This window comes from Cryptococcus neoformans, chromosome 9 (assembly GCF_000149385.1).
Source record: "Cryptococcus neoformans var. neoformans B-3501A chromosome 9, whole genome shotgun sequence".
Classification (NCBI taxonomy): Eukaryota; Fungi; Basidiomycota; class Tremellomycetes; order Tremellales; family Cryptococcaceae; genus Cryptococcus; species Cryptococcus deneoformans.
In genome coordinates, this window is record NC_009185.1 from 501,104 (window position 1) to 523,550 (window position 22,447).

The 22,447-nt window shown below is 48.3% G+C and overlaps 10 protein-coding genes across 10 annotated transcripts; 6 read left to right on the forward strand and 4 right to left on the reverse strand.

The window, feature by feature from the left end:
• Positions 1–140: 140 nt before the first annotated feature.
• On the forward strand, positions 141–1,189 carry CNBI1810 (hypothetical protein; the record flags this gene model as incomplete). The annotated part of the gene is made up of 6 exons (XM_768474.1): positions 141–296; positions 356–551; positions 611–760; positions 815–876; positions 935–1,052; positions 1,098–1,189. 6 exons carry the CDS (start codon positions 141–143, stop codon positions 1,187–1,189), a joined length of 774 nt encoding a protein of 257 aa, XP_773567.1.
• A 223-nt stretch (positions 1,190–1,412) lies between these two features.
• On the reverse strand, positions 1,413–3,776 carry CNBI1820 (hypothetical protein; the record flags this gene model as incomplete). Its single annotated transcript, XM_768475.1, has 15 exons — positions 1,413–1,585; positions 1,645–1,696; positions 1,752–1,867; positions 1,921–2,145; positions 2,198–2,324; positions 2,376–2,419; positions 2,471–2,538; positions 2,584–2,663; positions 2,713–2,775; positions 2,886–2,934; positions 2,984–3,136; positions 3,190–3,274; positions 3,311–3,345; positions 3,405–3,457; positions 3,510–3,776. The coding sequence occupies 15 exons, from the start codon at positions 3,774–3,776 to the stop codon at positions 1,413–1,415; spliced, it is 1,590 nt and encodes a 529-aa protein (XP_773568.1).
• Positions 3,777–5,837: 2,061 nt separating this feature from the next.
• Positions 5,838–7,620, reverse strand: CNBI1830 (hypothetical protein; the record flags this gene model as incomplete). The annotated part of the gene is made up of 9 exons (XM_768476.1): positions 5,838–5,900; positions 5,954–6,099; positions 6,152–6,481; positions 6,536–6,662; positions 6,716–6,909; positions 6,965–7,021; positions 7,068–7,310; positions 7,363–7,489; positions 7,546–7,620. The coding sequence occupies 9 exons, from the start codon at positions 7,618–7,620 to the stop codon at positions 5,838–5,840; spliced, it is 1,362 nt and encodes a 453-aa protein (XP_773569.1).
• A 455-nt stretch (positions 7,621–8,075) lies between these two features.
• On the forward strand, positions 8,076–11,175 carry CNBI1840 (hypothetical protein; the record flags this gene model as incomplete). Its single annotated transcript, XM_768477.1, has 2 exons — positions 8,076–8,403; positions 8,465–11,175. The coding sequence occupies 2 exons, from the start codon at positions 8,076–8,078 to the stop codon at positions 11,173–11,175; spliced, it is 3,039 nt and encodes a 1,012-aa protein (XP_773570.1).
• A 185-nt stretch (positions 11,176–11,360) lies between these two features.
• On the forward strand, positions 11,361–13,187 carry CNBI1850 (hypothetical protein; the record flags this gene model as incomplete). The annotated part of the gene is made up of 4 exons (XM_768478.1): positions 11,361–11,674; positions 11,729–11,902; positions 11,950–12,652; positions 12,702–13,187. The coding sequence occupies 4 exons, from the start codon at positions 11,361–11,363 to the stop codon at positions 13,185–13,187; spliced, it is 1,677 nt and encodes a 558-aa protein (XP_773571.1).
• A 225-nt stretch (positions 13,188–13,412) lies between these two features.
• CNBI1860 (hypothetical protein) lies at positions 13,413–14,438 on the reverse strand (the record flags this gene model as incomplete). The annotated part of the gene is made up of 6 exons (XM_768479.1): positions 13,413–13,858; positions 13,913–13,945; positions 14,007–14,095; positions 14,157–14,209; positions 14,257–14,326; positions 14,413–14,438. The coding sequence occupies 6 exons, from the start codon at positions 14,436–14,438 to the stop codon at positions 13,413–13,415; spliced, it is 717 nt and encodes a 238-aa protein (XP_773572.1).
• A 458-nt stretch (positions 14,439–14,896) lies between these two features.
• CNBI1870 (hypothetical protein) lies at positions 14,897–17,968 on the forward strand (the record flags this gene model as incomplete). The annotated part of the gene is made up of 12 exons (XM_768480.1): positions 14,897–15,108; positions 15,170–15,493; positions 15,546–15,653; positions 15,702–15,822; positions 15,871–16,086; positions 16,139–16,337; positions 16,400–16,651; positions 16,702–16,826; positions 16,879–17,017; positions 17,066–17,292; positions 17,345–17,694; positions 17,752–17,968. 12 exons carry the CDS (start codon positions 14,897–14,899, stop codon positions 17,966–17,968), a joined length of 2,490 nt encoding a protein of 829 aa, XP_773573.1.
• Positions 17,969–18,441: 473 nt separating this feature from the next.
• Positions 18,442–19,751, forward strand: CNBI1880 (hypothetical protein; the record flags this gene model as incomplete). Its single annotated transcript, XM_768481.1, has 3 exons — positions 18,442–18,491; positions 18,540–18,786; positions 18,861–19,751. The coding sequence occupies 3 exons, from the start codon at positions 18,442–18,444 to the stop codon at positions 19,749–19,751; spliced, it is 1,188 nt and encodes a 395-aa protein (XP_773574.1).
• A 271-nt stretch (positions 19,752–20,022) lies between these two features.
• Positions 20,023–20,918, forward strand: CNBI1890 (hypothetical protein; the record flags this gene model as incomplete). Its single annotated transcript, XM_768482.1, has 4 exons — positions 20,023–20,482; positions 20,535–20,558; positions 20,618–20,736; positions 20,796–20,918. The coding sequence occupies 4 exons, from the start codon at positions 20,023–20,025 to the stop codon at positions 20,916–20,918; spliced, it is 726 nt and encodes a 241-aa protein (XP_773575.1).
• Positions 20,919–21,056: 138 nt separating this feature from the next.
• On the reverse strand, positions 21,057–22,120 carry CNBI1900 (hypothetical protein; the record flags this gene model as incomplete). The annotated part of the gene is made up of 3 exons (XM_768483.1): positions 21,057–21,593; positions 21,656–21,753; positions 21,808–22,120. The coding sequence occupies 3 exons, from the start codon at positions 22,118–22,120 to the stop codon at positions 21,057–21,059; spliced, it is 948 nt and encodes a 315-aa protein (XP_773576.1).
• Positions 22,121–22,447: the final 327 nt, after the last annotated feature.

Genomic DNA, 22,447 nt, shown 5'->3' on the forward strand with positions numbered 1-22,447 from the left:
TTGAGCAAGGATTCGTTTCACCGACGTTGTCATTCGCAGACCGTTTACTTCCTTGACATCTCGTCCTTCTACCTTCATCACCCACTTTTGAGCGCGTCTTGACCACTAATCTTTCTTAAAGCTTCCTTCGAATTTAGAACATGTCAAGAGGCGGCTGGCGAGGCGGTCGAGGGGGTGGTCGAGGAGGCATGCCCCCTGGTGTCGGCTTTGGTTATGGACAAATTTCGCAGACAGAGTGGAAGGAGGGAATCAACCGTATCAAGGCTCAAAGCCAAACCAATGGAACCCTTTATCCTGTACGCCATCATCCTTTTTTTGAGAGACACGTGAAATACGGACTAAAGTCATTTGCTAGCCACTGGATAACATCTCGATCTCATATCTTACAGGTCCGACGGACCATGAAACCCTAGTCTTATCTCATGCAATCTCACTTAACATCACTCTCTCCACCGGTAAGCTTCCTGAGGGTGAAGAGGGTGTACAATTGGTACAATCCGGTCAGGTCCCTCCTTGGAGGATAACAGGGGAAAGGAAGGTTGTTGGGATCGGTAGGTTCATGATCTGTCCCTAATATTTTTTACGCTAACATTTACATGCGTTTCTTCAGAAATCGAATCTTATTCAGATCGTTTCAACCCTCCAGCTTCCTCAGAACCGTCCAAACTGGATCCTGTAGCCCTCCGGATGGATCAATCCATGTTTCCTCCATCCCTATGGGCGGCATACTTTGATGGACAAACAGATAAGCTCAAGGGTAGTGAGTATCGAGAGCACATCACATGTCTAGATATACCGCTGACAATTTTATCAGGGCCGAAGAAGAGGAGAAAGTTGGATGACCTAGACCAAGAAGGAGAAGATAAAGTCGAGGAGGTGCATTTGATGATGATTATTACAATAATAACTCGCTGACAATCTTTTAATTAACTAGGAGTCTGAGATCTCTGAGGAAGAGGATTTTGATTTCGATGATGATGAATCAGATCACCAAGATTATGACGCAAATTACTTTGATAACGGAGAAGGAGATGATGATGAAGGTGGTGATGGTGAGTTATTCACCTTGCAAGATGGCTGGATACAACTGATACAAGTAATGCAGATGAGGGTGGAGATGTTTACGAAGATTAAGCCATTCGATAAACATTTAGGCATATTGGGCGCTTTGATGATAATGACAATATAATGACTCTCATTGTACGATTTTGGCAAATCTTACAGAACAGAACCCAAACCTACAAGTGAACTAAGATAAAGTGACATTGCATGGAGGACAACGATATCTACACATCTAAACAACCTAATTTGCCTATTGCACAACGCATGGGAAAATAACAACCCAAAATATATCAATGCGACATTCTCAGCAGGTATTTCACTAATGGGAATCCGGATGCTTTTTCGTGACTTCAATATTCTTCAACGATTTCCGTAGTATCGCTGATTCGAACGGTTGAGAGGGTGGGGCCATGGTAATGCTTTCGGGCATTGACAACATACCATAAGGCAGCGATGAACGAGAAGCCCGCGAACACGACACTTGCGTAGTTCATAGATTCGGCAGTGACGGGGATGGCGGTAGCTAATATGGGGAACACAGATCAGCAATTTTGTCAATTTTCAATGGGTTTAAGAACTCACGCATGCAGAAAAGGATGATGGAAAAGGTAATCCACACCACCGTGATGATGTTCTGCACATAATAAGCACATGTCATCCGCTAGAAGTAGATGATTGTGTCAACTTACGACAGCGTAACCGAACTTTCCAAGTGAGTAAGAAGCGTTGCGAACAGCCTCTCTCCTTCTCAATAACGAGCAAAGCACAGGGAACGCGTAAGAACAGCCCAAACAGATGGTGGCAACTGAGATTCAAAACAATTACAAATTATCTATATCAATGGAAATACAAACTCACCACCGGTAAAGGCGTTGAAGGCAGCAGAGGAACCAAGGTAGATCAGACCCAAAAGAGCGCAGACAACCGCCGAAAGTATCAAAGAATTGACAGGGATACCGAATCTCTGGTCAACCTTCTTCCACCATCCAGAAGCAGGGATACCGCCATCTCTGGAGAAGGCCCATGTGCAGCGAGAGGCGGCAGTCAATGAACCAATGGCAGCAAAGACCCAGACGCCGAGAACTGACATGTTTGATCAGGATCACGAGTTTCCAATACATTTGGGACTGCTTACTAAGGAAGAGTAAGCCGAGGGCGGCACCGGCGCTCCCTGTAACTTCCTTGTAAAGCAAAGGCATAGGTTGAAGGCTCGCCACGGCCAAAAGCGGCTCGATTGCAGGAAGGACAAAATTAATAGGAATCTGAGAATCGTTTAGCCCTTTGGAAAGCGTCTGTGAAGGACGTGGACTTACAAGGTAGACGAGGCCAGTAACAGCAGCGGCTGCAACTGAGAGGACTATGACGAAGTTTTAGGCATGATGGATCATTTTAATGAGAAAGTACGCACCCATTGCCCGTGGCACTTCACGTGCAGGCTCTTTGACCTCTTCGCAAAGGGATGCAACCATCCCGTAACTATGCCGGTCAGTAACAGCGTCTTCGAATTTGTGTCAAACATACCCAGTCAAGGTATAGGCCCCCTGTAAAAGACCAACGAACCATGCCCATCCGGCAGGCCAGCCAGAATGCTGAGCGTCAAACTGCACACTTGATCAGCAAATTAGAAATGCAAGTGAAGAGGTAGCTTACATGAGAAAAAGCGAATTTGCCGGAGTTTCGGGTGTCAGCCATGGCGAGAAGAGTGACGATGATCTGAGATAGTCAGTTGGCCCAGAGATTGGTTTTCTCTTCAAAGACGGCTCACGCTGAAGAATGTCAGTATACCATACATTAATGGTAGTTAAAGGAACTTACATGATGACAGATGATCCAGTCCACCATAAGCAGACGGTATTGAGCTTATCAAGGTACCTTGACCGCATTCAGCAATTGAATTTAAACCTAGAGCACGACTGCTTACTTGTGGAAAAAAATATTAATGAGTAGGGAGACTAATAAGGCCGCCCAGTATACAACGCAAGTTTGCCAAGCAGTAGGGACGTAATCCTCATGGTAGAGAGTAGCAGCTGCCAGGATAAGCTGACTTCCGCCAAAAGTAATGGAAGCGGTGACACTATGCCGTTATCAGTAATTTTACCATGCATAGTTTGACGATGTAACACTCACGTCCAGTTTCCAACCGTTCCCAACCAGCCTGTCAAGTAGCTCGCAAATGAGCTGTACTTTTTGGTAGACAGCATAGCAGACCAATCTGAATGTTAACAGAGTCACGCGATATGTGGCTTACAATAAACACCCCCAGAAGTAGGAAAAACAGAGCAGCTATGAAAAAGCATTAGCTACTGCAAAAGAAAGGGCCAGATAGCTAGTAAAACACTTACATCTCGGCAAGGCTGGAAGCAATACATAAGGAGACCGAAGACACAAAGATCCACTGTCCACGTCAAGTCAGCGTTTTCGGATGCGTTTATTACCGAGCGACTCACGCCGTAAAGGATAGTGACAGGCCCACCGTCTGTCAAGGCAATGTTGAGCGTTGTACTTGTTCCGAACGGGACTGCCATAATAGCGAAACTTAAGCCAAGCACCGAAACCATCCCAAGATTTCTGGTGAGCTCTTGCTTGTAACCCATCTCTTCCAGCCTTGCCGCTGCACCATCGCGATCGCCTGGTGTGCGGGTAGACGGGTTTTCAACCTTGTTGACCGGTTGTTGGTGAACACTTGTTGTCTTCTCGCTTTCGTCGACTCCCATTGTGGCTAGCTTCCTTCCGTTCTGATTTGCGAGATGGTAGATGATTCTATAATCGAGTATCTAATAAGGTCTGTGGATTGACTTTGCGGCGGTGAACCTCGCACGATGAACAGGGGCTAATTAAAGTATGGCTAGATGGATGCGCCGAGTACGTCATTCCATACGAGCCGCTATCTGCGGGGGGGGGATGTCTGAGATCTGGCTAAATCAGATCCGATAACCTATTTTTTATTATCTCCCGGAACAGACCCGAGCGGCGGATCGGCGACTTGTCCCTTATCTAGCACGCTTATTCCTACAGCCCCGCGGGCCCTTTATAAAATCTGGCAGCAGTTATTGAGACTGCTTTTTATGTGTGACAGTGCATATCACGGAAATTCACCTGAACAACCAACAATAACGCACCTCTCATCTACCAGAGATTGTAAGTGAAGTGGAACCTGGGTTTGGTACATGGCTGCCTATCAAATCAGTCCTGCTGGAATCATGTGAAATCATATAATAAGCGCTACAACTGCATCGATTCGGCAACAGTATTACCGACGGACCGAGGACCGAGAAGTACAAATAATAGTCTGCCCCTACTATCGATCCCACCGCGCGAGTTGAGGGGAAGAAATGACTTCTGGTTCGTGCACCGCTACAAGTTTTTTGAAGATCCTTTTCTTAAATTCTTGTTGCGAAGAAGTGCTTACATATTCTGCAAGCCAGATATCTGTTTTTATTTCAGGCATCAGAAGCTACGGACCTATGGGCTTCGCTTGTTCTTCGCTCGATAATGGCTGCCATCGTTTATAGATTAGATGTTATCAATACGATAACAAACGGAAAGAAGACATCAAGCTGCAGAAATGGACTTGAAAGAGGATGACGGCGGAAAGTATTATTAGTACTTGCAGTTCACTTGCAGACTTTACAGGTCGATTGCATTCCATATAATGTCTCGTTGTTGTGTGAAGACGTCGAATGATTACTTGGTGGGATTGTATATAAACCTTTTCTTTATACCCATTCGAAGGTCTTATATGGATCCATTCTCCAATGTATAGACGTGTATTATACCTCCACTCTCACTACGTCTACCGGCCCTACCCATACCGATCACCTGCCTCCTACTTCGACCTTAATATACTCTAGGAGTATCTGCCGATTTGTTATGCAGGCTTAACTGTCATTATCAGATTTATCATTCAGTTCCTACAATAAAATATCAAGAAGATCGCATAATCCGTATGGCAAATCTCGGAGGCAAAAAGCACTCAAGCTAACCCATGTCTCCTCAGTTCCGCCATCTTCGCCCGTTCGATCTTAATACGCAACCTGGCCTCTGTCCATTGGGGTGATGTCTCAAATCTTTTCATTGTTTTCACTGGCATGTTGGTCAAGCCGCGAGTAACAATAGTAGTAGACAGACCATGGGAGGATGTGCTGCTTGTTGATTTAGATTCTGGCAAATGGACAATGGTGCTTGGGGAAAGGATGAAAGTTGTAACTCACTTATGTCGGCATAAGCTTAAGAGTCGTTGGATATTAAAGGTCTTTGGGGCGTAAGTGAACATTGATAAGTAAGCTTGTTTGAATCAGTCAGTCTCCAGGTGAGGAAAGCGTTACTTATACTAGCTCTTGCCATATATTATAGACCTGGAAGGCGATGTGGCGAACTGAGATGCAATAATGGCTTGGATATCGACAAAGTTCAAATCATCCTTTGAGTTTCTGAGAGTAGCTGAAAGGTTGCTTACTTCTATGGAGGGCTGTAACGCGTTACGTATTGTTGATTCACATCCCGTGGACAAAAGGGCTGCAAGAATTGGTTCGTCTCCAGAAATTTACTTCGGCAAGCGAGCAGCTCATAGTATAATGCTTGTCTTACGGATACAGCAGTCTATGACCTATCTCCTTTTCCCATTATCCCTTATGACCAGAGTTTGTAAGGTGGTCAATAAGCTTTTCCTCTCGGACTGGCTGTTCATGTATTACAGCTACAGCCGAATCACAACGCCAAATCTACAACTGATTAATTTCGCGTAATGTAAAATATCTCTCATGTTGTCATTATCTCTAGTTCTTGTCAATGCCCAGTTCCTGTTGAGCTTTCCTAACCTCTTCAAGCGAACCAGTATGCTACAGCGAGGTTGGTCAGGTACTGCAATAGTGTACGTCATAGCAAAACGCACCTTCCCCTTGTCATCTGACAACTTGATACAATCCTTTCCATTGATCTTGTTGAGTTTGATGACCATATTCAAAGCTTTGGACTTTTGACTGGGATCTGAGGCCTTACGAAAATCATTGGTCAAGTCCGTACCGATACCGAATGATGCTATAATAACACTGTCAATGAACATACATGTCAAATCAGTTGGTGAACTCACCCGCCATGCCAGCCTTGTCACACCCTTGTTGCAACTTGATGGCCTTCTCCACATCTAAGCCGTCACTGAAAATAACCTTCTTTCCTTTTGCAACTTCTTCCTCGCCATTCGGCCCAACGTCTCGCTTGATACCAGCCTTATCCTCGATAGTTCTCCACGCCTCCTTTGCGTCCTCGACAAACTTGAAGGCGTCTCCAGAATCTTGCCTGAGAACGGCCCAGCGAAGAGCACGAGCGGGATCGGAGATAAAGTCTTTAAAGAAGATCGCGGCAGTGTAGGTGTCCGTGAGCATGGTGAGTGGAGAGGAAAACTTGGTACCGGGAGGGTAGACTAAACCCTGCGTTAGCGAATAGGGCTCAGTAAACGCCCAATAAACGTCCCTACCCTCTTCCCACATATCCATAGCTCTTCCATTAGCCCCTCTGTATCCATAAGTCGCACCGACGGCCATGATCCATTCATGGGCAATCGTGCCGACAGGATTGAGGCCGTATTTCAAAGCCAAATAGACCTTGATGCATGTCAGCTTAGATAGGCGCTACAAATCGGCAAACCTATGCTCACATTACTTGTCCCGCTCAAAATCCCCTGACTCCCTCCTTTGGATTTGTACTCTTCATGGCCAGCAATAAGGCCCCGCATGATGATATCCTGGGCCTTGAAACTCCGTCGACGGCGAGTGCCGAATTCAGAGAACGATAATGACGTCGTGGGAGCAGGAGGATTCAAGAGATCTAAAGCCTTCTTCTTGGCCAGTTCTATGTGAAATGTTAGCTGTATTGGAATGCACATAGGTCGCGAGGCTTGATTTACCAAACTGCCCGTCGTAATCCCAGTCGGTGTCCACAAACTTGAAGTATCCTTCACTCACTGTGAAGATGTCAGTAAGGACAATGAAATCATCGCTTCAACTTACAGATAGCCATAACGGGAACTTCGTATAACATAGTATCCTTCCAAGGCCCTTCGATGACACATCCAATCTCACCCATCTTTTCTCCTTTCTCGTTGGAGCCCTGGGGAATGAAAGTGAGCTTTACTTGCTTGACAGGGTCGAGTTGCATATTGGAGAGATAATCTAGGTATGATTCCGAGAAATAAGGACAAGCCTTAGAAAGCTCTTTACGTTCTTCTGAAGTCAACTTGAGCTTCGAAAGGTCTGTGATCGAATCAGCTAAGATGAAGTGTAAAAGTCAGCCCGATAAGCTTACCATTCACTCGCTGTTGTACCCAGTCAAAACATTCCTTCGAGAAGAGCATTTGAGGACTCCTATTGGTAAACTTGATGACCACATGCGCGTCACTAAAGTGGTGGAGGACGGCGTTTTGCATTGTAAGCTGTGTGGAGATTGTGTTGTATGAGCAGAAGCACTGGCAGCAGTGGGAGAACACACCTTGTAAAGGTCAGTATCGAGGATACTGAAGGGGATCTGGACATCATCTATGGGTAGGTGTAGCTTGTCCGGCATGGTGCTAAACAAGCGTATATTGCTGTTGTTGTAAAGAGGTTATATCATGAAGCTGTTTAATACACTGTTCCCGACTTCTTAGTGTGCCAGGCTCGTCGCCCGGTCGGCTGCCGGAAACGAGGCTCGGACGGCGATCACCGCCAAACGGAGATGCGAATTACTCCGTTGAACAAATCCGAAACCTTGGTCCGCGTCGTGAAATGTCGCTCTTGCACACATTCCCTTTTGACCACTTTTCAGAAATCAAAAAAATCCCCCGCACCTTCTTTTACTTCTTCCAGGTTGTCTCCAACTCTCCTGGAAGCAAGTATAGCCTACATCAGGAGAATCTGGCAACTTACCTAATCGAAAATCATCCATGCGGACGTCGAGGCCACGGTGAATAGCGTCCCTTTCCTTACAATTTCATTGGTTCCTGACGCTTGTTTTGGCAGTCTATAAATACGACTTGCTTCATGCTTCCTACCACTCGCCAGGCCTATAGTAGGCGCCTGACATCTGTTGCTTCCATTACTTCATTATCTGCGTCTCCTGCGCTACCAGCAGAGTCGTCACGACAAGCATTTCTTCGCGCTATTGCTTCTAGGCCAACACATACAGATGCTGCTGGTCTGTCGCGCTCGGGTACCAGACATCAGTCTACAGCTCCCGTGTCGGGATCCAAGGGGAGATCAATGAGTTCGGGTGTCGCAGCAGCAGCCTGGGCAATCGCGGAGGATGACGGTACTGGTCGATACTCCAATCAACAGTCGTGGGGAAAGCTGGCGGGTCCTACAGGTTCTGGTAAGTGTACTCGAGCGTCTTTTTCAATGATGCGAGCTAACACATATAATCATTGGTGTAGATCCTATTAAACCCTTATCTGCAAACAAGTTAAAATCTTTCCAAGCAGACCTCGACGTGCATGACGATTTCTCTCTACATCCCTTACCAAAGGAGCCTCCATCGGAGTGGCTGGACTCGTGGCTTCAAAGCTATGATCCCTCTCAACTTCCCCCTTCGCCTCTGCCGCCTCTCGAAACGTTCCGCGGGCTCATCCCGTCACATCCCCTTCTTGCTCTGCTTACCCTTCCCAAACTTCCCCATGCCGATCTTTTGACCATCCGCCATGCGGAGGTGCGAGCGCTTATATGGGGTGTCACGAAAGTGACCCGCGATATCCCAAAGGTCCTTCTTCGCATAAATCCTGAAGATTGTGCCAAAGCCATTCGGGTCCTGCGTGCAATTATCTACGCCCTTCCCTCGTGCAAAAACAGCTCCGATCCTTTTATGGGTAGATATCTTAGGGGTAAAATTTTGAGGAACCTCCTAACCTTATGCTATCGGCTCAAGTGCCATCGTGTAGCAAAGATCATCTTCCAGGAACGGCTCCGGGAACAACTAGCTACCGACTCCAATCCTCCAATCCTTCCTTTCGAAGGCATTGCAGAAGATCTCGCGGCAGCCCGTGAGTGGCAGGTTATCGTGGAGCTTTTTTCACCCGAAACTTTCCCTCATCGATATTTCACTTCTGAGCTCATTGCATTCTACATGCAGGCTCATTTTGGCATCCATCAAAGCTCAAAAGTGCCGAGGATTTTTGAGTTGCACGACGTACTCGATTTGGAGCCTTCCGTGAATGCGATGAACCACCTTGTTCAAGCTTTCTTACATATGGGCGATCTGCCCACAGCGAAGGCCATCGCTAAAGAGGCGAACATAACGGGAGGAGTGGATTATGCGTGTCAGCAGTTGGCGATTTTGTGGGGATACAGAAGTCTGGGCCGAGATAAGGATCTGGAGATTAAGGTCTTGGACGATATTGAAAGGCTTGAGCTGCCCCTGGAAGCTAGGCTATTACATGCTCTCATTCGTCTGAGACTCGACGCAAATGAGATTTCAAAAGCAGAAGAGCTTCTGAAAAAATTCAATCTGACGGAATGGGGCGTTGAAGGCGGCGGGCATGTGACACCTACATCGAAGACTGCGAGCCTTTTGTTCATGATTGCCAGCAGGAAAGGTGATTTGAAAGAGGTCAAGAGGATTTGGGATAAGATGTGCACCAGTTCAGAGGTCGTGGACGAAGAGGTAGTGACGAACTTGCTCAGAGCATTGTTTGAACAAGGCAAGTCTGACGATGCTTTGGCTGCTCTACAATCTGCGCTTCCAGATGCTCCGTCTACTGATAGCGAATGGAAACTGCCTCACGGAGTCAAACCGGACATTCGAGCCATGAATTTCGTCTTGGGTGCGCTATCCCGCGAACGCGGTATCCCTGGTCTTGAAATTGCCATGTCTCTTATCCATTCCTTTGGCATCAAGCCAAATAATCTTACCCTCAAAACCATCGTTGACTTTTCTCGATCGACTTTGCAACATTCTCCTTACGATCTCGCTACCCTCGTCTCTAGAATTATGGAATCCACTCCAACACTTCCACCAAGTCAGTCTCTCCTTGACTCCATTCTTGCCGACGCTGTGTCATCATCTGCACGCACGCGTAACAGAGATGCGTCGTCGACCAAATTTTTCCCTTCTCATAATGAGGACACCTTCCATCCCACTGCTGGGCTTGTTCTTTCCCCGCCTCTCTATTCTGCGCTGTCGGCTATCATTGAATCTCTCGAATCTATTGATTCCCGTTCTACTTCTCGCTCCCTGGCCAATAGGCTTCGCTATGACGCAATGACCAACACCGACATCTCTGGTGTACCGTCAGCCCGTATTGTATGGAATGCCCTCATCGCTCGGGGTTTCAATCCTGATCACCGTCACATTGTTGCGTTGATGCAGGGTTATGCCGATGCGGGTCACATGTACGAAGTTCAGGATCTGTTGATCCTTGCCTCTCAGATCGGGATCAGTACGACCAAAGATATGTTGATGGTAGTCCTTACGGGTTGGGGCAAGAAGCGCAAACCTCGGCACGCGAGGAAGGCTTATGAACGTATCAGGTCTTTGGGCGGGAAGGAGGGCGAAGGATTAGATCTGTTGGCAGTCACTGCCATGATCCAAGCGTATTCATTTGCCGGGAAATACAAAGAGGCGGCTCAACTATGTTACACCGATTTGCAACGTTTAGGCGTCAGGCTTGATGAGAAAGCGGTGGCCGTCGTTGCCCAGGCGTTGCGATCCGATGGCGATTTAAGGGGCGCACTGAGAGTCATGGAAGCCAATGGGAAAGCGTTAGGCGTGACGGGGAGGAAGATTACGAGGGGTATCAAACTGTATGCCCGAAAACAGCTGCTGAAGGGATTGGATAAGGAACAGCAACAGGACATGAACGAGGTCGTACAACTCGCAGAGCAAATGATCAGGGAGGATGAGCTCGCGAGACCTACAACCTTGAAAAAGTGGAATAGATTAGGAGGGCCAACTAGAGGAAGACTAGAAAATGCGTGGTCTGGAGTCGTGTCAGAAGGACGAAACCAGGAAGGAGTTAGAGGTAGAAGAGCTAGGACGGGAAAGAGGGCGATCGTTGGCAGAGGAAGGGGGATAGGCTTTAGAGCATTGGAAGCGAGAAGAGAAAGAAGAAGACTTGTAGCCGAGAGGCGGAAGAATGGTGTAGCATTGTAATTGTCATAGTAACTTCCTGCATCCATCATGCATAGCTTCAGCATTGTCCAGTATCAGACCGTCGTCTGAAGGAGCATCGGGTTGGCCATGGACATTACGTATTCAATAGGAGGAAGAGTGGCGAGTAATATCGGCGATGGCCGAAGGGTTTAGAAGATACTACCGACGAGTCAAAAATCGATGCGATGGGTAATTTATCGTTGTTGTTCCATCGTCCTGCAAAACCCAGAATCGGCTCGTCTCCAAGTCATTCTTCTTCGCTCTACATCTCCAGGATGTCGGATAACGCTCCCACACCTCAAAAAATACGAGACACAAATCCATATGCCTCTCTCATCTCTCAGCAAATCGCGATCATCCCTTCGTTCACCCTAGAGTCAGGTGTCACTCTTAATAATGTTCCAGTGGCATACAAGACCTGGGGTAAACTTAACGAAAAAGCCGACAACTGTTTAGTCATCTGTCATGCTTTGACAGGTAGTGCTGATGTCGAAGATTGGTACGTCACTCCGTTCGCCTTGCGGAGTAGTGAGGGCTAATCGTCTCCTTACAGGTGGGGACCGTTGCTTGGTCTCAACAAGGCCTTTGACCCGACCAGATTTTTCATCTTCTGTGGAAACGTTATAGGTTCACCCTACGGCACTATTTCCAGTGTCACTACCAACCCCGAGACTGGCAAGCCTTTTGGTCCCGAGATGCCCGGAAGTAGCGTCAAGGATGATGTTCGGTATGCCATGTCTACATACTAGTTTACTGGGTGCTGACAAATGACAGATTGCATTACATAATTCTCAAATCTCTTGGTGTGAAATCGGTGGCAGCCGTCGTTGGTGGATCCATGGGTGGTATGACTGTTCTTGAATACCCACTCAATACCCCTCCTGGGTTTGTCAGAGCCATTATCCCCCTTGCGACTTCAGCTCGTCATTCAGCTTGGTGTATTTCTTGGGGAGAAGCACAGCGTCAATCTATCTACTCCGATCCAGACTACAAAGACGGTTACTATTACGAAATTGAGGAGGAAGGAGGCAAAGTTGACCTGGCTCGACAGCCAGCCAGGGGTCTGGCTGCGGCTAGAATGGCGGCTTTGTTGACTTACAGGAGTAGAGACAGCTTTGAAAGCCGATTCGGCCGACGTGCCGGCGGCGGTAAATCGTCAGTGCCCAAGGGTGGTGTACGAATCATGGGTGGTCAAGAGACGACCGACCCTAGCGTCCCCAGTGAGAGCGATCTCGCTGCCAAGTCCCCCAGCTGGAGAGCCTGGAGGGAGCATAACGACGGGCACAGAAGCTCTGGCGCAAGACCGATATCTCGTAGCGGGAGCGAAGGCCCTAACCGTGGAGAGGGTGATGCGGCTCAGGCTGAGGTTGTAAAGACTCAAGAAGTGAAGGCCAACGGGAATAAAATTGGAACTGGCGGAGAAGCACCGCCCAAAATCTTTTCTGCGCAAAGCTATCTTCGCTACCAGGGAGACAAGGTGAGACTTCCTTAACTGGAATATGCGAGCATCGTTGACGTTAGCGCAGTTTACTGGTCGATTTGATGCCAACTGTTACATCCACATCACCCGTAAACTCGACACCCACGATCTGTCCGCTCCTTCCCGTGACACTTCTCTGTCCTCACTCTCTTCTGGTCTTCCCTCGTCCGCCGACGCAACAGAAGAAGAGCTCAATGCCCGTTTGATCCACGCTCTTTCTCTTGAACCTCCCGCTTTGGTCATCGGCATTGAGTCCGATGGCTTGTTCACCACTTCCGAACAACGCGAGCTTGCAGCTGGGATCCCCGATGCAGAGCTTGTTGTCATTCCTTCCCCTGACGGACATGACGGTTTCTTATTGGAGTTTGAAGCCATTAACGGATGGGTTGAAGGATGGCTGAAGAGAAAGATGCCCGAGTTCTACGAGAAACGAGTGATCGATCCCGAAGATTATGTACAGGGAGAAGAAGGATTTGACATCAAAAAGGAAAGCGTATTCGGCGAGGCCGAGGCAGATGTTACGAGGTGGTAATTTTTTTGGTCAGTGGCGCGTGGTTGGGATATTGTGATATAGAACTGGCTTCAAATCAATTGTATAAAGGGACTGCAAGAGTACAGTACCCAACTACTGTACTACTAAAAACATACATATATCATCTCTCCAACAGAGGACACATCATGAATCATCATTTACCGTCGTGTGTTTTATTTGCTATGATGCTCTGAATGCTTTTGTTTGTGTATCAATACAATAATGCTAAGTGGATGCAGCGTCTCGTAAACGACGATTGTCGTGGTTTTGTGATGTCTTTTCCAGGGTGCTGGAAGTGACCATATTGAGCTCCCTGGTATTCGCCTTCTCATCTTCGATATGGCCGGCCTGTTCGCTCTCTGAAGCGGCGGTCGTCGAAGTTGCACCACCACTGGAATCGTTCTTCTCATCAATTATTTTTGCTCTTCCGTCATCATCATCTGGACTCTGTTTGAGCACAATTGTCTCTGATCCATCTAATCCTACTCTTTCTCCGACTTCTTCAACCCATCCCTTGAAACCTTGTCCAACAGCTTCAAGGCTCCACTCATCAGATGTCGCCGCGGATAAATGGAGGTATAGTCGATGAATGACAAATAAACCAAGTAAGAAGGACAACGTGAGAGTTGATAAGATGGTAGTGATAGCCAGAGTAGGAATGAGTATAGCCGCTTGAGGAGTCTGTCAGTTAAACACAAGCCATTCGAAAGATTGGAAAAGCGTACAGGCGATTACCACGGTACCAATCACCGCAAAGACTGCAAGTATCGGAAGTCAACCCTTCGTTACTGAATATTATATCCATTATCTCCGACTCACACGTAAGTAGTAAGATGCCAACGATTGTTGCACAGATGAAAAACGTAGCGATGGAAAATATTGTGACAGTGCAAAAGGCTACGAAGCCACTATAAAATTGCAATCAAATTGATATATTGGCTTCCGTTTGCTTGAAATGGTCAAACCTACGCGAAGATAATAATTGGTATGATGCTAAAAGCAATCCAGATAGACGCAAAAGTCTACCAGTAACGATTAGAGGAACACTCCAGAAAAAGTTCTGGCTTACAAATAATATGGGGTTCTGCTCTGCCACAGCTACTACCTTGTCAGTGTATGGCTTGGTCGCGCTGTACAGACTAAATCGAACACATCGGTTAGGCAACACAATCGGAGCATAAAGACCGGGTACTTACAAGCCGAAAAGTTCCTCTACCCTACTAACAATACTTTGAAACCTTCCTCGCACATGGCCCAAAGCTGCCTCTTCGTCGTCCAGATAATGGTCGATGAAACGCAGGTCGTGTGAGGCAGTCGTAGTGTGTTGTGTCGGAGCTGCCCGTTGAGCCTCTGGCTGTGCGTGACTCTGCTCCCTCCTGTGGTCTGAGTGTGAGGCTGCTTTCATGTCGCCCTGCTCCATTATACTCTTCTAAATAATATAAGTGAAAATGAAAAACACATAAAAAGCGGAAGGTCTGGGGATAATAAGACGCGAGCCCCACATCGCGAGCGACAAATTGATCAACACGTCGGTGGAGGTGACTAACCAACTTGTTGGAGTGCTGACGTAAATTATTCCTACCCCCACTTTAAATCCACCGTCAACGTCACGACCCACAACAAAGCAAGCACGCTGAACCTCGGAACATCAAATGGATATTTATATATGTTAGGATCTCCATCTACAACTTGATTACCGTTCCCTTGCTATGAACCAGACACCGCAAATAGCTCAGGACCTCCTGAAAAACCCGCCTCAGGAGCTTCAACAGCTCCTGAACGACCCTCGTACCCCCGACAGCGCTCGAAAAGCGGTCCAAGAGCTGCAAGCACCTTTTGTTGGTCCCGGTACAGCTGGAAACAAGGACGGAGCTAAAGAGAGCCCAAGACTTCAAATTGTGAATGAAAATCAAGAGTTTACGTATGTCTTTCTCTGACTGCGTATTTTCCTTTAGATAACGTAGCTGATGCTTGATCTTCAGCAAAGAGCTCTCCCCTTATCTCGCCAAATGGGACCTGTTGGACAAAGGGTTCGCCTACGACGTGGTTGCTGTATTTGGATCCCAATCCACGGGAAAATCCACTCTCCTCAATAGGTTGTTTGGTACAACGTTCGACGTCATGGACGAATCAAAAAGACAGCAGACCACTAAAGGCATCTGGATGTGCCCTTCTCAGTACAGTAATACACTCGTCATGGATGTAGAAGGTACAGATGGTAGAGAAAGAGGAGAGGATCAGGATTTCGAGAGGAAGAGTGCACTTTTCAGTTTGGCAAGTACAGAGGTATTAATAGTGAACCTCTGGTGAGTCGTTTAGTGTTAAATAGTCGCGAGCGATGCTTACGGTGTGCAACAGGGAACATCAAATTGGATTGTATAATGGTGCGAACATGGGTCTTCTCAAGACTGTGTTCGAAGTCAATCTTGGTCTTTTTGGAGGAGGTGGAGACAACACTAAGCCAAAGTATGTCTCCATGGTTCCTACTCGACCACTCGCTGATAGAAGCATCAGGCCTCAAGAGAAAACTCTTATCCTCTTCGTGATCCGAGATCATGTCGGTGCGACACCCATGTCCAACCTGACTGCCACACTCACTCAAGACATGGAGAGAATTTGGGATAGTCTGTCCAAAGTAAGTATTAGCGCAAGTTCTATGGTCCCAGCTAACGTGCCTATGTAGCCCGCGCATCTGGAAGACGCCGTTCTCTCATCTTACTTTGACCTGTCTTTTGCGGCGTTGCCCCACAAAGTACTCATGCCAGAAAAGTTTGAAGAGGCTGTACTCGAGTTGCGACAACGATTTACAGATCGCTCAAGAGAGGATTACGTCTTCCAACCCGCTTATCACAAGCGTATCCCGGCGGACGGTGTCTCATTTTACATGGAGGGCATTTGGGTGAGTTTTCATAGGTGATCAACTGACAGAGACTGACTGACTCACTCGTTAGCAACAAGTCCTTACCAACAAGGATCTTGACCTTCCCACCCAGCAGGAACTTTTGGCCCAGTTTAGATGCGATGAAATCTCAACAGTGGTATTTGAGGCATTCCTGGCAAGCGCAAAGATTGTGCGGAGACCTGTGGAGGCGGGATCTGTGGTTGAGGGCCTGGGCGCCTTGATGAGGGATTGGCTTGAAACAGCTTTGGGTACGTTGTGGGATTAAAGAGAAAAATACGCGAGCGAATTTGCACTTAACATCAACATGTAGGAAAATTCGATCGTGATGCCTCCCGATACCACTCGGCCGTTTATCAGCGCAAGCGCCTCGACCTTCTTGCATCGCTGCATGCTTCTCTTTCACCTCTTTTCCTCGGCCAACTCAAGAATCTCCACAAAATCGAGACTGCCAAGTTTTCCAAGGATATTGTTGCGGGGGTGAAAGAGCCTGGGTACGATTTTGGCGTTGTTGTCGAAGAAGGGAAAAGGCGGGCTAGGGAAAGGTTTTTGGCGGGCGCCAAGGGTTCGTGTGTCTTGTTGTCTCCTATGGAACGATGCTAAATGGTTATACAGAGGTCAAGGTGGAGGAGACCGACTGGGAGTATGAACATGAGCTTGCTCTGCTAGACGAGGACCTTAAGCTCATCGCTGATAAGTGTCGCGCGGATGAGACGAAGAAGATGGTCAACGCTATCGAGGTCAGTTGAAATCCCTGATCACCTGTGTATATAAAGCTAATGAATCCAATAGCGAAACGTGAAGAGGCAGATCTTGGAGCCAGTAGAGGTAGCGATGAGCCAACCTACAAAGACCATGTGGGATACCGTTTTGAAGACTTATTCCGACGTTATAGAAGCTGCCGAGGAAGCATACCTTTCCAAGGCCAAGAGTAAGGAAGTGTCTTCTTCTCGTAGTTGCGACACTGACAGTCGAATAGGTTACAACTGCAGTGATGAGGAGAACTCCACAGCTCTCGCTTCCCTTCGAGCTCGAGCTTGGCTCGCTCTGAGGCGAAAGCTCGAAGAACAAACCTCTGACTCCACGGTACTGACGACGTTGAGGACAAAATTTGAAGACAGCTTTAGATATGATGAAGCCGGTGTCCCGAGAGTTTGGAGGCCTGAGGATGACATAGAGGCGGCATTTAGAAAAGCCAAGGATGAAGTGAGTTTTAGTAGCTGTAAGGAACCAAGCATCAGCTAATGATAAAAAAAAGACGCTTGGTCTCTTGCCACTTTTCGCCAACATCGCTCCAACCGAGGGCTCACTTCTTCCTGAGCTCCCACCACCCGAACCGTCCTTCGACGTCGAGTCCGACCCATCTCCCTTTGATCCCTCAACGGCGTTCACCCTTCTCACCGCCACCAAACTACTTTCACTTGAGTCCAGGTTCAAGCGTGATGCTGATGCTGCCTATGTTGAGGCGAAGAGAAGTATGGTCAGTAGCGTAGCGCAGATTCCCGTGTGGATGTACGGTGTTCTTGTTGTTTTGGGCTGGAATGAGGCGATGGCGGTATTGTTCAACCCGTTGTACTTTGCCATGCTCTTGGTTTTGGCTGCTTCCGGGTGAGTTTACTAGTTTTAGCTGCTGATTGTTTGCCTGCACAACTGACAGAGCAACAGGTATATCATATTGCAACTTGGCCTCGCCGGTCCTATCCTTCAAATCGCCAGTACAGTCATCAGGGAAATCCGCCAGATGGTTGTCAAGAAGCTGCGGGAAGCATTTGCAGACGTACCGGAAGCACAGAGGATTCTCGCACAGCCTGTGACTGCTTCCTCATCGGACGAGCAAGAAAGAAAAGGAGATCTGATAAAAGGAGAAATGTTGGAAAAGTAGAGACTGTCAGTAAAGTGATGTAAAGGAATGTTCTTTTGGTCCGTATATCACTTGGGATTACCATTCGCGTATCCATCTCAACGTATCTGCATAAAAATTATCTCTGCCCATGTCTTGAGCTTGCTCAATTGATTCTTCCCCATTTGCTCCTTGAAGAACTCTTCGATATCAGCCCCAAAACAGGTCTGGCTGCTGGTTATGTGCTGCGGAATGTTGATAACTATACATTGTGATCTCGTTTGGCAGACTGGTAAAGGAGGAACAACTTTCGAAATAACCATAACAATCAGACATGCGGCCGAAGACGAACAGCAAAATTGGGTTTCCAGTTGAAATCCGGGTGGGACTTGGGAAATAAAGCTGGAATTGGGGGGATTTTGGGAAGGAATGTGTTTTGTTTTCCTCGTACCATACAATTGTTGTCTTCTCTTCTCGCACTTGCTCCCGCTCCCCCTCCCTCCGCCCAGCTCAACATGGTCTACGAAGCCACAGCATCCGCTCCAGTCAACATTGCCTGCATCAAGTGCGTATATTTTCCTCTGACACTCACCGCTGCTCACCACGTCTCCAGGTACTGGGGCAAACGCGACACCCGCCTCATTCTCCCCACCAACAGCTCTCTCTCCGTCACTCTCGACCAGGACCACCTCCGCTCCACCACGACTTCCCGTGCGGACGCGTCCTTCGAGGCCGGAGACAAGCTCTGGTTGAATGGCAAGGAAGAGGTGATCAAGGAGGGTGGCCGATTGGCTGTCTGCATCAAGGAGCTCAGGCGGTGGAGAAAGGAGATGGAAAGCAAGGACAAGGACTTGCCCAAGGTGGGTCGTTTGCTGTACTCCTACAATATGGGAAAATAGACAGCAACCTCCGTGCTCACCGTACCACGCAATAGCTTTCCGAGTGGCCGCTCCGAATTGCCTCGTACAACAACTTCCCCACTGCTGCTGGTCTCGCCTCCTCAGCCTCGGGTCTTGCTGCCCTCGTCGCATCTCTCGCTTCCCTCTACTCCCTCCCCCAATCTCCCTCCCAGCTCTCCCTCGTCGCCCGCCAAGGCTCTGGCTCTGCCTGCCGATCTCTCTTTGGAGGCTTCGTCGCTTGGCGTGAAGGTACTGATCCTGCTGGTTCCGACTCTCTCGCCGAGGAGGTCGCCCCTCGAGAGCATTGGCCCGAGATGCACGCCCTTATTTGTGTTGTCAGCGACGCCAAGAAGGGGACGTCATCCACTTCCGGCATGCAAAAGACTGTAGAGACATCTACCCTCTTGCAAGAGCGTCTTCGGATCGTCCCCAAGAGGATGGATGCGATCTCTCAGGCTATCAAGGCTCGAGACTTTTCCGAATTTGCCAAGCTCACCATGGCCGACAGCAACTCTTTCCACGCCGTCTGTCTCGACACCGCCCCTCCCATCTTCTATCTCAACGACGTCTCTCGAGCTATCATCGCCGTTGTCGAAGAGCTCAACCGTGCCGCCGGCGAGATCATCGCGGCCTACACATTTGACGCGGGACCCAACGCCGTCATCTACACGCTCGAGAAGAACATGCCTGTCGTCCTCGGCGCCATCAAGAGGTTCTTCCCTACCGGCGAAGAGTTTGAGGACCCCTTCCAGACTGGCGTGCGAGATTTGCCTGAAGGGTTCAACACTGGCGTAGTCAGGGAAGGAGGATGGGAGAAGGGTGCGGTCAAGGGTTTGATCCACACCAGGGTCGGTGACGGTCCCAGAGTTTTGAAAAACGAGGAGAGTCTGTTGGGGGAGAATGGTGTGCCCAAAGTTCTTGCTTAGATTGTAGATATCACTTTTGGTTAATGGTTTGGCAAAACTGTCACTTACATGGCACATGCATGTTGCATCGATACCCTACTAGACATCTTCTCGAGTGATTTTAATGCCCACTATCGATAAAATTGATATATTTCCGTCGGGAGTGTAGCCTTTTATCGTCGCGACAACAGGCCTCCGGGCACAGCAGCTATCCAACTTTTTTGTATCCTCTTTGTCGCACATTTTCTTGGTCCCCCCCAGTTATCCACCTTACAACTGGCTATTCCGAACAATGGCCATCATCGAGGAGGTCCCAGCCAGCTCCACCATCCGCTCTAGAGCACCCACAAAGGATAACAAGCAGAAGGGCAAATCCAACGGCCAACCAACCATCCCGCTCGTCCACCCTTCCGCCCTCCCCAAACCCACAGCACCGCCCTTGCTCAACGTCCCTCCTCCGGGCACTATCCCAGATGGAGCCAGAGTACATACAGTCGGCTCTGCAGAGGAGATTGAGCAGCTACAGCAACAGCTTGAAGGGAAGCGTGGAGAGGAAGAAGACGACGAAGATGAAGACGAAGACGAAGAACATGAACGAGAGGAGCAAGGGGATGATGTGATATTCAATACGCTCATTATGGCTGTGCCGTTCACTTTTCTCTACTTGATGTTGGATATACTGGTGCATCTGCAATATTCCCATAAAGCTGGATGGTATTTACTGGGTGAACATGCACTCAAAGCTTTGCCGAGTGAGTCTTCATCATCTGTTATACGGTGCAGGAGCTGAATGGATCTTTGAAGCATTAAGTCTGCTTATATACTACAGTCCGTCCATCCATTTTATTTTATATGGCGCTGCTACTGACCCGCAATCATGTTCGTAGCCAATGAATACCCCACTCACCCCTTGACCAACTCTTTCCTCATGTCTGCGTCCATCTTGTCCGGATGTCGATTGGTATGGCTCGTAAACAAGGCCAGTTGGAGTGTTGTCACTGCGCAGGTGGGTCAATCTGAAGATTATTCCATGATGAGCTGGCTGATCGTTGATCATGGATACAGGCTCCTCCTATGGGGACGCTGTGGATACTCACCATCGTGCAACTGCCGTTAGGACGAGCCCTGCTGGCATTGATGTTTGTCGGCGGTTGGTTCTGGTACGCTGACCTCAAGTTTGCACCTTGATTTGATCGATACTTGTACACATCACACACCCCATGCATTCATTACAAGCAGAGTTGTTCATCACAGTGTCATGACTCTTATACAATCTAGTACAACCACATCTACAACCAGTATTTTCTTCATCCTTTCCACAAATCATCATACTCCACTGCTTGCAGTAGGTGTTCCCATCTGACTCTTCAACGGAGCTTTCCTCACGTACTTTCTCTTTGGCGCATTTGGATCTCTCGGAAGCTTCTTGACAGGTGGTGCGTTCGGATCTCTATTTAATTTCCAGCCCTTTTGAGGACCAGGTTTCTTCCTCTCTCCCGGTGGCTTGGGTGGCCTACCCTTCTTCTTCGGCGCATCCTCTCCTTCTCCTTCTGCCGGCCTCTTCTGCCTACCGACGCCGCCGGCCCCAGCAGCATCTGCGTCTCCAGTACCAGTAGGCACGCCGTGCTCGTTCAATCCAAGGTAATCGTTACCGACTTGATCGACAAGATCCTTGAGGGACGGATCAGCGACACGCCTGTGAGCCTTCAAAACATCGGCCATGTGGACCATATGGTCAAAACGCGCCAGGTACTTGTGAAGCATAGGCGTAGTAGCTAGGCGGTGCCGCACAACCTCACCAGAGAGAGGTACAGGCTGATGAGGTTGTGAAGGATTTGATCGGATAGGAGGCACTGGTCGACACTGACGAGTCACTCATCAGAGCCAAGAAACACACTATAACTGCAACGTTTGGCAATACTCACGAGATCCGATAGGAACTCGACAACCATGTCCTCCATATAATCAACAGTATCAATATCCGGATCGGCCACATCACCAGCACCATACATCAACTTTGCAACTGGTTCCACAGTATCAGGATTGTGGCTACAAAATATGCATTCAACAAACTTACTCTCATTACGCATAGTTCCCCTCAAGCTATCTTCCTTCTTCTTCTTCTCTGCCCCCGCTCCTGATATACTGTCATTACCCACCTGTGAAGACGAAGTTGTCGGCGTTTGGGGCACCTTGCTTCTGGCGAAAACATCATCGTTTGATCTTTTCGGGACATTGATATTAGGTCGATATGGCGGTCTTGCAGATGCCTGAGAAGGATTTCCAGTTGAAGTGGGGACGGGCCTGGGAGTACCCGAAATCGAGGGTGGTGCGACTCCAGAGGGCCTAGCAGACGCAAGGTACTGAGCTGATAATGAAACTTGAGACATGGCGAATCGGGCCTGAAACTAAAGCTCGTGTCAACAGATGCATCGAATAATAATCCGTAAACAATGCAAAAAGGGAACAGAGAGGATCATAGAAGCCGGGTAAGCACGCTTGGCAACCCGTCACGACTCGTCCACACCACGCACCGCGGTCCGATCTCACTCAACAGAACGTCAAATGAGATCATCACGAAGCCCCAAGAGTCAAACCTAAACCTCGTCATCGCGCGAAGAGAGTACTCGTCTTTTCTCCAAAGATAATCAGACAGGCAACTCAACGGACTAGAGGTTAAGGATGAGCGGGCGAGACAAGAAGGACAGGCAACCAAA